Genomic DNA, 14838 nt, shown 5'->3' with positions numbered 1-14838 from the left:
TTTAATCTGCATTTCAAGTCAACTTTATTGTCTTTCACTTTAATTCTCTCTCCATTATCCAGTTGTCTGGATTCCATTCAGAATAGCTGTTCCATTCAATAAGTTGGGGAGGTGGGAGCTGCGCTCAGATGCGGAGCCCTCTGGAACAGATCATCTCAACAGATCTGGTTTTGAGATGATCTAGGACATCTAGAATTTTGAAGTTGTTATGCAAAGAGAACAAAGACTCTTTGCTTCAGGGGAATTAGTTATAAAGATTCACTCCAGCTTTGAACTTGTTTGTGTGCAATTCTACACCTTTTAAGATGCAAATCATCTTGTCAGATAAACCCGAGGAGAGATCTGTTGAAAGAATACTGTGGACTTCGGCAGTTTAATAAAAGGCCCATTTTCAAAAGATTGCCTTAGTAGTGTGGGTCATGTCACATGTTTCCCACCACTCTTACTCAGTTTCCATAGATTTAGAAAAATAAATGCTTCTCACTTTGTTGTAGGTCCTTTGATGGATCTTTAGCGACTTTGAACAATTGTTTATGCCAATTTCACCAGCTGAACAGATGTCCCTCGAGAGGTGAGATTTCCTCAAAGTCCTCACATCTCCTTTTTAGGAAGTCCCACTTCCCTCAGAATTTAAAGGTGGTTATTTAACGTACCCTTGGAAAGTCATCATTATTTATCTACATCTGTCACTTAACATATTACCAGATGCAGAAGTGGGAGCTCTCAGAAGTGGGAACCTAACAGTCATTGAGAACCTGTTGAGTCTGGAATACACTGATGCCAGCCAAAACAAACAGCTGACTCAGCATAGCCAATGGGACCAAAACCATGGCCAGTGGCTTCTGCTGAGAATCACCTTTCTCCTGGTCACCAGGTGATGTGCTGAAGAATAGGGTACAAAATGGTGAATGATTATTCTCTTAGCAGCTGCCTTCATACTGGTGCTCGTAGTAGTAGTAGAATCCTGAGGGGCCTGAGAAGAAGGTGTAGATCAGTGCTTTTCAAACTTCACTTGTACATGAGCCGCTAGGGATCACATTAAACTAGATCCTGACTGATTCCTTAGGTCTAGAGTGGGGTGAGAATCTGCATTTCTAGTGAACTCCCAAGTGATGCCAGAACTGCTGGAATCCACGGACCACACTTTGAGAGCGCTGGGGATGGAATCTACTGCGTGAGCAGGTGGGGAGAAGAGGGAAAGTTGGGACTGACAGATGTGGAATAGGTGTGAATTGCGATACGGCAAAAGCAAGATGAGGAAGACTGGACTCTTCATAGCGTAGCACCCCTTCCTCGTGTCGTCAAAAAGTTTAGTATTTCAAAACTGTATAGTTCTGGGGGAAAAAAGTCACTTCAACAGATGATATGCGGTAAACTGGGTATCCCCATGCAAAAGAATGTAGCTGGACCCATATGTTACATCATATACAAAATTAACTCAAAATGAATCAGAGACCTAAATGGAAGAGCTAAAACTACAAACCTCTGAAGAAAACATAGGGGGAAGCCTGAGGACATTGGATTTGGCAGTGCTTTCTTAAATATGACACCCAAAGCTCAGGCAACAAGAGAAAAAGCATATAAATTGGCCTTCATAAAAAATAAAAGCTTTGTGCTCCAAAGGACACTATCAAGAGAGTGAAAAGGCAACCCACAGAATGGGAGCAAATACTTACAAATCATACATCTAATAAGGAGGTAATGTGCAGAATATATAAAGAACTCCTAAAACTCAACAACAACAGTACAGCCCAGTATAAAAATGGGCAGAGAACACAAACAGATGTTTCACCAAAGAGGATAAACAGATGGCCAATAAGCACATAAAAAAATGTGCTTATCATTAGGGTGCCAGCCACATCACTGGTCATTAATTAGGGAAATGCGAATTGAAACTACAGTGAGATGTACCACTTCTCATCCATTAGGATGGTTATTACAAAAAACAAAATAGAAAATAAGTGTTGGTGAGATGTGTAAATATTGGAACCTTTGTGCATTTCTGGTGTGAAATTGAAATGGTGCAGTGGAAAAGAGTACAGTAGTTCCTCAAAACATGAAAAATTACCACGGGCCCGCAATTCCGTTGCTGGATATATACTCAAAACAATGAAAAGTAGGGACTTCACCAGGTATTTGTCCACGAGTGTTTGAAGCAGCAAGATTCTCAATATGCGAAAGGTGGACAGTGCAGACGTCCACAGAAAGATGGACGGGTAAACAAAATATGGTTTACTGCCTGCCCCGGGTTTCAGTCATCTATGGTCAGCTGCTGTCCGGAGGCAGATGGCACGTGATCAGACGGTCAGTAGTGGCCTAGCGCCATGTCAGGATGTCTATGTCATTCACCTCACATCACCTCATTGTGTAGGCATTTTATCATCTCACATCATCACAAGTACAGTAAGATATTTTGAGAGAAAAACCACATTCACATAACTTTTATTTAAGTGTATTAATTGTCACACTTTATTGTTAATCTCATAACTGCGCCTCATTGACAGATTTTATCATAGGTATGTATATGTAAGAAAAGTACATATAGGGTTCAGTACTATCTTTCCTCTCAGTCACTGGGGGTGTTAAAGTGTATCCATCCACAGTTCCCCCCGGGAACGGTTGCACAACGGAATATTTTTCAGCCTTAAAAAGGAATGAAATCCTGATACATGCTACAACAGGGATGAACCTTAAAAACAACATGGTAAGAGAAATAAGCAAGACACACTAGGACAAATACGCGATTCCACTTATGTGAGATCACGTGAGAAGGGGACCCGCTCCCTATTCGGCTGGCAGGCCGCCAGTGCCTGACACGGCGCGTCCCCGCTGGGCACTGCCTCCTGCAGCCTGCGAAGGGGCCAGGCGGAGCGGGCGCTGGCAGGGCGGGTGGGCGTCGCTGCGGCTGCCCACGACCCCCGCCCGGCCCGCCGCCCTAGCCGACTCAGCTGCGCGGCGCGGCGGGAGGCGCGCGGAGCCCGGAGGGAGCGAGTCCTCGCGCTCGGGGGCGCGGCGGCGCGGCTGCTGGGCTCCGGGGGCGGTCGGACTCCGGGCATGGCTTCGGCGGGCAGCGGCATGGAGGAGGTGCGCGTGTCGGTGCTGACCCCGCTGAAGCTGGTCGGGCTGGTGGGCATCTTCCTGGCGCTGTGTCTGCACCTGGGGGCCGTGCTGAGCCCCGCCTGGGTCACCGCCGACCACCAGTACTACCTGTCCCTCTGGGAGTCCTGCCGGAAGCCCGCCAGCTCGGACATCTGGCACTGCGAGTCCACGCTCAGCGGCGGTGAGGACCCGGCGCGCCGCGCCCCCTGCCTCCCGCTCCGGCTGCCCGCGCCCCCCCCCCAGCCGGCCCCCCCCCACCCCCCCCCCCGGTGTCCCCTGCCCTTGTGCGCCTCCCTCCGTCCTGGCCCCTCGCGGCTCCGGGCTCCAGCCGCCTCGCTGCACCCAGCCCTCTCCTCTCCCCAGCCCTGGTCGCCAAACCCAAGGCGCCGTCCCACGCCCTCTCCCTCCTCCCGCGGCCGTTCCTCGGGCCCTGGAGTAACCCGTTAGCTCTTTGGGGGTGATTGTTATCACATCAGGCGAGAAGCACGCGGCTGCGCTAAAAATGTAACGCCTTCCATACCCCCGTTAAAAAAGAAACGCCCCAAGTCAACCAAGATGCTGCGGGCGCTGTGCGCAGTCCTCCCCACTCTCTTCGCCCTCCTCTCAAGGAGGAATTTGCCTGAGTTTACCTCTTCGTGCCCCCGTTTCTGCCTGTCCTGCTCCGCTTTCTCTGGGTTTTTTCCCAGCGAGTTTCGGTTTGGATTTTGTTTCCTTAAATTTCGGAGGGATGTGGAGGGTTGGGAGGGGGAAAGGCTTTCCTCTTTTGGTGACACCGTCGTTGGCACTGTGAGTTGCCCTTCTTTCCCTCCCTGTCCAAATACCTCCTCTCTCCTCCAGACCTTACTTGGTCTTCTCCAAGAGCTGCCTGCAGCTTGGAGCTGATTCAGCCAGCGCAGGAAGCTGCAGGTGGATCTCCACTGTGGGCCGTGCCAAGACAAGAGTTGATGCTGAATTGGATTTTGGAGTGGAAACCAACAGGCTATAAAGAATTCAAATAGGGATATTAGATAATATTGTAGCGATGTTAAATTTACTGATTTTGATCACAGAGTGGTTAAGTGTGAATTTGTTTAGGAAATGCACGATGAGGTATGCAGTAGAGAGGCACAGTTATTCGCAACTTACTCTCAAATGACAGAAAAAGAGTGTGTGTGTGTGTGTGTGTGTGTGTGTGTGTGTGTGTGTGTGTGTGTGTGTGTGTGTGGTGTGTGTGTGTAGGAGTGGAGAGAAAATAACGCGAATAAGGCAAAACACGATTGGCAAATTGGGTAAAGGGCATTTTTTGTACTATACTACTCTTAGAACTTTTTGTGAATTTTAAATTATATTTTTAAACTAAAAATAACATTGTTCATCGGTAAAGTACTTTCAGCACCATGCATTTCAAACAGGTACTTGCTTTTCCTTTAAGGGAGAATTATAAAGGATGAAGTCATTAGGTTTGTCAAAACTGCAGAATATCTAAAATGTGTATTCCTTGAAAAAAAACCGTATGAAGAACTAGATTTTGTTAGTTTAAAAACCCGAGCCATACTGTACTCTAACATTCCGTGATACTTGGTATAGGTAGTGAAGGTTCTAAATAACATTTTGATCACATTTACAAATGACACTTTATTCAGGCTAGATCATAATTGGTCTAGGAACGTGACTACTTTAAGACAAAGCCAGTTATGTTAAAACACACATATACACACACATCCACCCACACACTGACACAAACTCATGTGAGCAGCATGAGAGTAGGATGCAAGATGTGCAGGGGGAGCGGAAGCGGGGTCTGCAGGGCAGCTGGCGGCGGTGGGCTCCTGGCTGGGGGCAGCTCGTGGGTGAGACCGGAGACGGGGTCCTTTGGTGGTTTGCGGGGAGCATCCGTTACTTTAGGGGCCAGGTCTGTTCCTGGTCCATCAAATCCTGGTTGAGTCAGGAGACTGCCCTGAGCGCCTGGCGTTTAATGAGTTTTTCACGTTGCAGTAATTGCATCAACTTGGGTACCCTAACTGGTCCCTTGTATAGCAGTCTTTTCTTATTGCATATATCCACATTCTTCCCTTAAAATTCTGTAAATAAGAATTCGAACTTTCGGCAAAGTTATTTTACTGATTTATATCTGGGTCTCCCCACTTGCAAAGAAATTGTATGTTCATTTCGATCCCTCTTTATTTTTTTCAAGTACCTGGCAAACCTTTGTTCATTCATATTTAGGAATAAGGACTTGTCTGGTTAACCTAGGTAATCAGCATGGATCTGATCTACAGTTGTGAAGTCCATTTTATTAATAGGTTTGTCTTTGGAATGGGAGGGCAGAGTGTGTCAATCATTCAGTGGCCTCCTTTGGGGATACATGGCATGGAGTTTACAGATTACCTTGGGACCCTCCCTGTTGCCAAGAGAAATATATTTCTCATATTAGAATACTAATGTCTTTCCCTTCCAGGTAGATGTACACTTCTTCTGTTTCCCTTCTCTGCAGGTCTCCAGCTGTGTTAAGCTCTTTCGCTGTCTTTGGAGTGCAGTTTTGGGAGATTAAAGGTGGCCAAATGCCACAGGCGCTTACTTGCCAATGTCAATAAGGGTGGAGGAGGGTCCCAGCAGGGCAGGAGAAACAGGTGTGTTCACAGAGTAGCTCTTTCATCTCACATTTGGCCAAGGGCCCTACACAGTGCTGCCATATCGTTTACTCAGTTCTTAGAGTTTCTCTGAATGTGATCAACTTTCTAGGGCAGATGTTTCACAGTCTCTGAATTAATCAATCTACAAGCCTCTGCTTTTCCTGTCTTTCAAGAATTCCTCACAATTTCTGGTCTCCTAATGGCACCCTCTCTTGTGTGTATGTGTATAGACAATTTTTGTATGTAGTTCACCATCATCATTCAATTACCTTTTTTAAAAAATATTTTAAAATGCAAACGATATCTTGATCTGGGAAATGGGTACATGAGTGTATACACATATGAAAAATGAAAATACCTACATTCTGAATAAGCAACACTTTTACACAGTTCAAAAACCATGGAGCTCTGTCTACAGACCACCACTGGGTAATATTTGTTATAACCCAGAGAAAAAGGGTGAGAAAGAAGAAATCACATTCATATTAAGAAAAATGATAGAGTGAAGAAACTTAAGAAACATATCCCTTAGCACATTTTTTTTTCAAGTACACATAGAACATTTACCAAGACACATTACATCCCAGGCTGCAACACAAGTCTCATTAAGTATAAAAGTATTCATGTCATGGAAGACGGATGTGTTCTCTGATCACAATGAAGTTGAATTAAACTCACTGGCATAAAGATATCTGAAAAATGGTCAACTTTTGGGAAGCTAATAATACATTTCCAAAGGACCCAACAGTCAAAGAAGAGATCAGAGGAAAATTAGAAAGTATTTGGAGCTGAATGAGAACAAAAGACAGCAAGTCAAAATTTGTGTGCTGTAACTACAGTGATGCTTGCATGTTAATTTATAGTATTGAATTCCTACGTTAAAAAGGAAGAAAAGCCTCAAAACCATTATTATAAAAGTAGAAGACTAAAGACAAATCTAGCAAAAGCAAGGAAATTCTGAAGATATGACCAGAAAATAGTGCAATAGAAAACAGAACAAAAATATATCAAAATAGATCAGATCAATGAAATCAAAGCAGATTCCTTGAGAGATGTAAACAAGCAAAAAGATAAACCTCTAGACAGACTGATCAGGAAAAAAAAGAGAAGATAGAAATTACCAATTTCAGAAATGACAGAGAATACATCACTTCAGGTCATACGCTCATTCAAAGAATAATGAGGGAGTGTAATTGTGATACTGTGATACAATATGAAATATATATTTTAGTTTTCATCCCCAGCTCCTGGCCACAATTCCTAAAAGTCTTGTAACTTTCGAAGTGATAAGAACACTGGAAGAATCTTTCGTGATAGTACTTGGAGTCCTGAAACAGCTCTGGAGTGGTAAAGGTGAGAAGAGCATCTTTCGTTATTCATAACGACTTCCTTTCAAGCACACCTGAAATTATGACAGTGATGTGACTTTTTTTTGGGAAGCCCCTAATGATAGAGGGCTGGTTGCCAGAGGGACCAGACACGTGATTAGAGTGTTGGAGCTTTCAGCTCTTCCTCCTGCCCTTCTGATGCAAGACAGGCTGGAGGTTGAGTTAATCACTAATGGCCAATGATGTAATCAATATGCCTACATAACGAGGCCTCCATAAAAACCCTAATCAAAGGGGTTCAGAAAGCTTCCAAATTGGTCAACACCTGGGGGTGCTGGGAGGGGTGAAACACTTAAGTCATGAAAACTGTGTCCCTTGCCCTGTGCCTCTCTTCCATCTGGTTGATCCTGAGTAGTATCCTTTTATAACAAATTGGTAATCCAGTAAGTGAAATATTTTCCTGAGTTCTATAAGCCATTCTAGAAAATTATTATAGCTATAGCCTATTGATCAGAAGCACAAATGAGAACCTAGACATAATCGGTACATGAACTGGGGGACAGCCTTGTGGAATAGAGTCCTTAAAGTGTGGGATCTGTGCTAACTCTGGGTAGTATCCTAATTGAATTTTAGGACACTCAGTCAGTTGGTGTCTGGCAAGTTGGAGAATTGGTTGGTGTGGGATAAAAACCCACACATTTTTTTTCCTTTTTTAAAAAGTTTTGATATTGTTAATGTACAATTACTTGAACAATATTATGGTTACTAGACTACCCCTATTTTCAAGTCCACCCCACATACCCCATTACAGTCACTGTCCATCAGCATAGTAAGATGCTACAGAATCATTAATTGTCTTCTCTGTATATACTGCTTTCCCGTGTCCCACCCCTGCTACATTATGTGTGCTAATCGTAATGCCCCCTTTTCCCCCTTCTCCCTCCCTTCTCACCCATCCTCCCCAGTTCCTTTCCCTCTGGTAACTGTTAGTCCATTCTTGGGTTCTGTGACTCAGCTGCCGTTTTGTTCCTTCAGTGTTTACTTTGTTCTTATATTCCACGTATAAGTGAAATCATTTGATACTTGTCTTTCTCCATCTGGCTTATTTCACTGAGCATAATACCCTCTAGCTCCATCCATGTTGCAAATGGTAGGACTTGTTTTCTTCTTATGGCTGAGTAATATTCCATTGTGTATATGTACCACATCTTCTTTATCCACTCCCCTACTGATGGACACTTAGGTTGCTTCCATTTCTTGGCTATTGTAAATAGTCCTGTGGCAAACATAGGGGTACATATGCCTTTTTGAAACTGGGCTTCTGCATTCTTAGGGTAAATTCCTAGGAATGGAGTTCCTGGGTCAAATGGTATTTCTATTTTGAGTTTTTTGAGGCACCTCCATACTGCTTTCCACAGTGGTTGAACTAGTTTACATTCCCACCAGCAGTGTAGGAGGGTTCCCCTTTCTCCACATCCTTGCCGACATCTGTTGTTGAAAAACCCATGCATTTGTTGTCAGAAGTATTCCCTTTAGTAATGATCAACTTTACACCAATAAATTCAACAGCATAGTTGACATTAAACTGCAGGCTAATCCAATGTATGGACATAGATAGAAAACTCCTACATAAAAATACAACCACAACAATCCACAGTGACCATGTTGTGTACATGTCGGTATCAAGGTTCACTCAAAGAGACATAGATTCCCTGAATAGCCCTGCATCTACTAAATAAATTTATTTTTTAGGTAAATTCCCACAAAGAAAATTCCAGGTACAGCTGGTTTTACTGGTGAATTCTCCTATATATTCAAGTGAGAAATAAGCACAATATAAAACTGCTCTAGAAAATTGAAGAGGGACAAGTATTTCCCAACATATCCCTTGAGGCCAGCATTACCCTGATACTAAAACCAGTCTAAAAATTATAGGGAAACCACAGATACAGACCCGTATCCTTTATGAAAATAGGGGCAAATATTCTTCACAATGTGTTAGAAAACTGAATTAAATAACAGACAAACGAATAGCATATCACAACCAAGTGGGGTTCATACCAGGAATGCAAGGTTAGTTCAGCATTAGAAAATCAATGTAATTCATCATATTAGCAGACTCAAAATGAAAAATCATATAAGTATCTACAATAGATTCATTAAAAGCATTTGACAAATTCAGCATCCATGCCCGTTTAAAAATACAAAATCAGCAAAGTAGGAATAGGAAGGAAACTTTCTCAACCTGATAGAGGGCTTCTATGAGAAACCAACACCTAGCATCATAGTTAGTGGTAGAGGATTGAATGATTTCCATGCTAAGATCAGCAAGAAGGCAAGGATGTCCTCTTTCATCACTCTTAATCAACATTGAGCTGCAGGTCCTAGCTTGTGAAATATGGCAAGATGGAGGATGTAAATGACATACAAATTGGAAATAAAATTAAACTATTTCTACTTGCAGATAACATAATTGTCCACATAGAAAAACTGGAAGTGTGTATAAGGAAGCTACTGAAACTAATAAATGAGTTTTGTAAGATCTTAGGATGTAAGGCCAATATACAAAAATCCATCTTATTTCTATATACTGGCAATGAAAGATTGAAAAAGGAAAAAAAATACCATTTAAAATAGTACCCAAAGAGCCTACACTGAATACTTAGGTATAAATCTCATACAATTGTGTTAAGATCTGTGCACTGACAGCTACAAAATGCTGATGAAAGAAATCAAAGACTATCAGAACAAAAGGAGAGATGCTGTGTTCATGGATTAGAATAGTCAGTATTATTATATCAGTATCACAGAGAACGGACATAGTGGATCTCTGGCAACTTGCTGCACTGATGGATGGTGACTGCATTGGGGTATCGGTGGGGACTTGATAATATGGGTAAATGTAGTAACCACATTGTTTTTTCATGTCAAACCTTCATAAGAGTGTATATCAATCATACCTTAGTAAAAAATTAAAAAAACAATTATTATATCAGTTTTCCCCAAAACTGGTATATATATTCAACACAATTACAGTGAAATCCAAGCAGGACTTTTCATAGAAACAGAAAAGGTATATTAAAGGAATATGGAGTGGCAATGAAAGAGAACAGCTGAAAAATTTTAAAAGGAACTAAGTTTGAAGGCTCACACTGATTTAAGCCTTACTGTAAAACCACTGTAATCAAAACAGTGTGGTACGAATAAAAAATTATATATGGATTAATGGAACAGAGCTATAGATGAATAGAGCAAAATGCACCCACATGTGTGTGGTAAATTAGTCTTTAACAAAGGCAAAATGGTCATTCAATAATGAAAGACATTCTTTTCAGCAAATGCTGCTGAAACAAGTCAACAACTGCTTGGAAAAATTTTTTTTAACTTTATTCATTTCTTTTAGCACATTAAATTAACTCAGTGTGGCTCCCATACCTAAATGCAAAACATGAAACTAGAAAACATCTTGAGAAAGCATAGGAGGCAATCTTTGAGACCTTGAGATTAAAATTTCTATGACACAGCACCACAGTGTGATCCATTAAAAAAATGTTAAGTTGAATTTCATTAAAATTAGAACTTACTTTCTTAGAAAGGCACCAGTAAGAGAATGAAAACCCAATACACAGACAGGGAGAAAATGTTTACAAATCACACATCTGATAAAGAACTTGTACCCAGAACATCTACAGAATTATCAATAAAAAATTGGGGGGGAGGTAGTGGGTAAAAGATTTGAACACACATTTTTCTATGTGTGTATATATATATATATATATATATATATACACATATATATATATACAGATATAAATATATTTGGATAACAAGCATATGAAAAGATTCACAAAATCATTAGTCACTAGGCAATTTCAAATTAAAACAATGAGCTATCACTACATCAAGATTAGTATTGTGGGTTGAGTTTGTTCTCCTTGTTTGTTTTCCCCACCAAAACAAAGAATTGAAAGGCAGAGACACAGTGGTGAAGCAGAGAGAAAGTTTGATTTGAATAGGCTCCAAGGGAGGAGCAGGCCTGAGTCAAGATGGACAAAGGCCTGGATGTATTAAGAAGGAGGCCTTTTTATTACATTCTGGCTAGTAGGCACCACTTGGATTGACAAGGTGAGGTCATTTGATTGATAGGTTCATTTATATAGCCTCCCTTCTCCGTGCACATACCCTTTCCCAGAATGCACACAGAAAAGCCTGTTGGGGAGGGGGGTGTGCAGAAACCACAATGTTAATGAGATTATGAGGAGGTGTGGTTGGGGCAGTACTTATTTGTTCAATTGCCCCTGCATTGTGGTCTGGTTGGGACTTTTTTGGCCTGGTTCCAAAAGCAAGGTAGTTACCTCCCTGCAAAGTCTTTGTTGTCCTCACATGGGTCCCCCTAAATGGGCAGGGTTTGGGTGGTTTTTTCCCTTCAACCCTCCCCAGCTGCTCATGCCTGTTTTTCTACCTAACATTCGGATGTCTAAAACTGAAATTCTGACAATCAGGATGCAGACCACCTGGAATTTTCTGGTTACTGGTGGGAGTGAAAAATGGGACAGCCCCATTAAGACATGGTTTGGCAATTTCTTATAAACGTTCAAATACATTTACCAGATAGACCTAGCCATCCTAGTCCTAGGTATTTATTCAAGTGAAATGAAAACATATATTCACACTGAAATCTCTAAATGGGTGTTTGTCCAAAACTTATTAAAAAGCAAATATCCTTCAACTGATGAATGGATAAACTGTGTTATATCCGTAAATGGAATTCTACTCGACAATGAAAAAGAATGACTTACCCATGCAACAATGTGTTTGAATCTCTACTGCATTATGCTAAGTGAAAGAAAGCATACTCAAAAGGCTACATATTGTACGGTTTTATTTATATGACATTCTGGAAAAGGCAAAACTGTAGACACAGAAAATGGGGAGAGGTGTTCACTCCCAGGGAATGGGAGATGAACTATTTCTGGGAGTGATGGGACTTTTCTATATGTTGATTGTGGTGGTAGCTACACCACTGTATGCTTTTGCCAAAACTCTTGGACGTGGTCATCACTAAATGTGAACTCCATTGTACGTAAATCATACCTTAATTTAAAAAATCAACTAAATTAGAAGGACAGAAAAGAAGAAACTAGGATTTTAGCCAGGGTAACACAACACACACACATAAGCACTCGCACTCACATATACAATCTAAGAGCACTTACAAAGAAATATTTAAATTAAGTGCACATTCATGTACAGTAATATGAGTGGCATCCACAGATGCCCTAGCAAAACATTAAACCAATGGCAAGTATTTCTTGTGATAAAAATCATAACTGCTGAGACTTTTTCATAGTCTGGTTTAATTTTTCCCCAGTTTCCAGAGAGAAGTGCCCTGTGATACAGACTGAAAAGCCTAACAGATTCCACATCAAAATATGGATTAAAAAATACTTTCAGAATGTATTTGTACTTTTTTTTTTTTTTGAGAGGGCATCTCTCATATTTATTGATCAAATGGTTGTTAACAACAATAAAATTCAGTATAGGGGGGTCAATGCTCAATGTACAATCATTAATCCATCTCAAGCCTAATTCTCGTCAGTCTCCAATATTCTGAAGCATAACGAACAAGTTCTTACATGGTGAACGAATTCTTACATAGTGAATAAATTCTTACATGGTGAACAGTACAAGGGCATTCATCACAGAAACTTCTGGTTTTGATCATGCAATATGACCTATAAACAATCAGGTCAAATATGAATATTCGTTTGATTTTTGTACTTGATTTATATGTTGATCCCACATTTCTCCTATTATTATTATTATTTTTATTTTTAATAAAATGCTGAAGTGGTAGGTAGATGCAAGATAAAGGTAGAAAACATAGTTTAGTGCTGTAAGAAGGCAAATGTAGATGATCAAATGATCAGGTGTGTGCCTATGGACTAAGTATTAATCCAGGCTAGACAAGGGCAGCAAGACATCCACGGATGCAGAAGATTTCTCTCAAAGCAGGGGGGGTGAGGTTCTGAGCCTCACCTCTGCTGATCCCCAAATTCTCACCTGATGGCCCCCCTGCGACTGTGCCTGTCTTAGGTTGTTCCTCCCTTGAGGAATCTTACCCGTCTCTGGCTAACCAGTCATCTTCCGGGGCCATACAGGGAAATGTAAAGTTGGTAAGTGAGAGAGAAGCCATATTGTTTGCAAACGTTAGCTTTTTACTTCTTTGCAGATTTATGCCTTCTGGCTTCTATGCCCAGCACTTGTCTCGAGGTATCTTTACCACCTGGAGGAATTATGATACTCGGTAAATTCGATATGAGGCACGAATTCTATTTAAGGGTTGTAATTAGGAAGGAAGAAGAAAAGCTATAGATGTAGCATATGAAGGAAACATGGGAGGATTGATTATTTCTTTGACATATCTTCTTGTATAGTACCTTACGTATGTATAGGTTTTAAACTACTAACTAATTTGCACACACATATTAACATAATAGGAATACGGTGACATAAACAAAGCAAATCTATAATTACCATCCATCTCCAGTGAAGCCAAGAAAACCATTTAGGCACCCTAGGCATTTGTGAAAATTTATCTATGATATGATGGATATTGTCCAACTGTACTTGAACCATCAGACAAATTAAAGCAGCCCATTTCTGGGATCTGTTCACATCCCATATGTTCTTTTAACCATAGATAGTCTATAGTCATGAGATTTTGGAGTGCTACAACTTGCACCCCTCCCAACTCCTGGTTGAGTTCCAACAGTACAGATCCGGTCAAATTCGTTGTCTCACTGTATGCACATGCCAGCCTAGACATCTCCCTCCTCATTCTTATGGCAAGTCCAGGAGACGGTGGGCTGGATGCAGCCACAACCGCAGCATCGTCCGGATCCCTGTGGAGGCTTTTTGATGATCATCCCCCGGCACAAGTCCTCCAGAGAGTGCTGATGCCGGAAGCTCCTCCTCATATCTTATCTTAGTTCATTTTCTGGGTATCCAAGCTAGGCCTTGATCTTCTGCGTAGAAACAAACAGACCCTTTGCCCACACTTTGACATGCCCTCTATACCACTGTGCAGAACTCATTGGAGGTCAGCACACAGTAACTGCTTTTTTTTTTTTTTAATTAAGAGAAAGGAATATTATCAGAAAAGAGTACCTCCATAGCTGATCATCTGACACCCTTTAAGTGATCAACATTAAGGATATTTAAAGCATGTGTTGATCTTTGATTTACCAATAGTTTTATCCTGTTAAGGAGTAATCCCCCTTTTCTTTCTTTCTTTCTTTCTTTCTTTCTTTCTTTTTTTTTTTTTAATTTTTAATCTACACTTACATGAAGAATACTATGTTTACTATGCTCTCCCCTATATCAGGTCCCCCCTAACAACCACATTACGGTTACTGTCCATCAGCTTAGCAAAATGTTGTAGAGTCACTACTTGTCCTCTCTGTGTTGTGCAGCCCACCCTCCCCTTTCTCCCTCCCCCCATGCATGCTAATCTTAATAACCCCCCCTTCTCCCCCCCCCCCCTTATCCTTCCCTGCCCACCCATCCTCCCCAGTTCCTTTCCCTTTGGTACCTGTTAGTCCATTTTTGGGTTCTGTAATTCTGCTGCTGTTTTGTTCCTTCAGTTTTTCCTTTGTTCCTATACTCCTCAGATGAGTGAAATCATTTGGTATTTCTCTTTCTCCGCTTGGCTTATTTCACTGAGCATAATACTCTCCAGTTCCATCCATGTTGCTGCAAATGGTTGGATTTTTCCACTTCTTATGGCTGAGTAGTAT

General features: G+C 41.4%; 1 protein-coding gene across 2 annotated transcripts; it reads left to right on the top strand.

The window, feature by feature from the left end:
- The first annotated feature begins 2447 nt into the window (after window positions 1-2447).
- LOC140847432 (transmembrane protein 47-like) lies at window positions 2448-7047 on the top strand. Of its 2 annotated transcripts, XR_012127427.1 has the most exons (3): window positions 2450-3280; window positions 5573-5708; window positions 6956-7047. XR_012127427.1 is itself a non-coding variant. In XM_073227737.1 (2 exons), the coding sequence occupies exons 1-2, from the start codon at window positions 3055-3057 to the stop codon at window positions 4095-4097; spliced, it is 387 nt and encodes a 128-aa protein (XP_073083838.1). In that variant the 5' UTR covers window positions 2448-3054; the 3' UTR covers window positions 4098-4145. The 2 variants fall into 2 exon arrangements, 1 of the variants encoding a protein (XP_073083838.1); XM_073227737.1 differs by lacking the exons at window positions 5573-5708; window positions 6956-7047 and adding an exon at window positions 3937-4145 and having other exon boundaries at window positions 2448-3280.
- Window positions 7048-14838: the final 7791 nt, after the last annotated feature.

Source organism: Manis javanica, chromosome X, assembly GCF_040802235.1.
Source record: "Manis javanica isolate MJ-LG chromosome X, MJ_LKY, whole genome shotgun sequence".
Lineage (NCBI taxonomy): Eukaryota > Metazoa > Chordata > Mammalia > Pholidota > Manidae > Manis > Manis javanica.
This window is presented reverse-complemented; position numbering and strand designations above follow the sequence as displayed.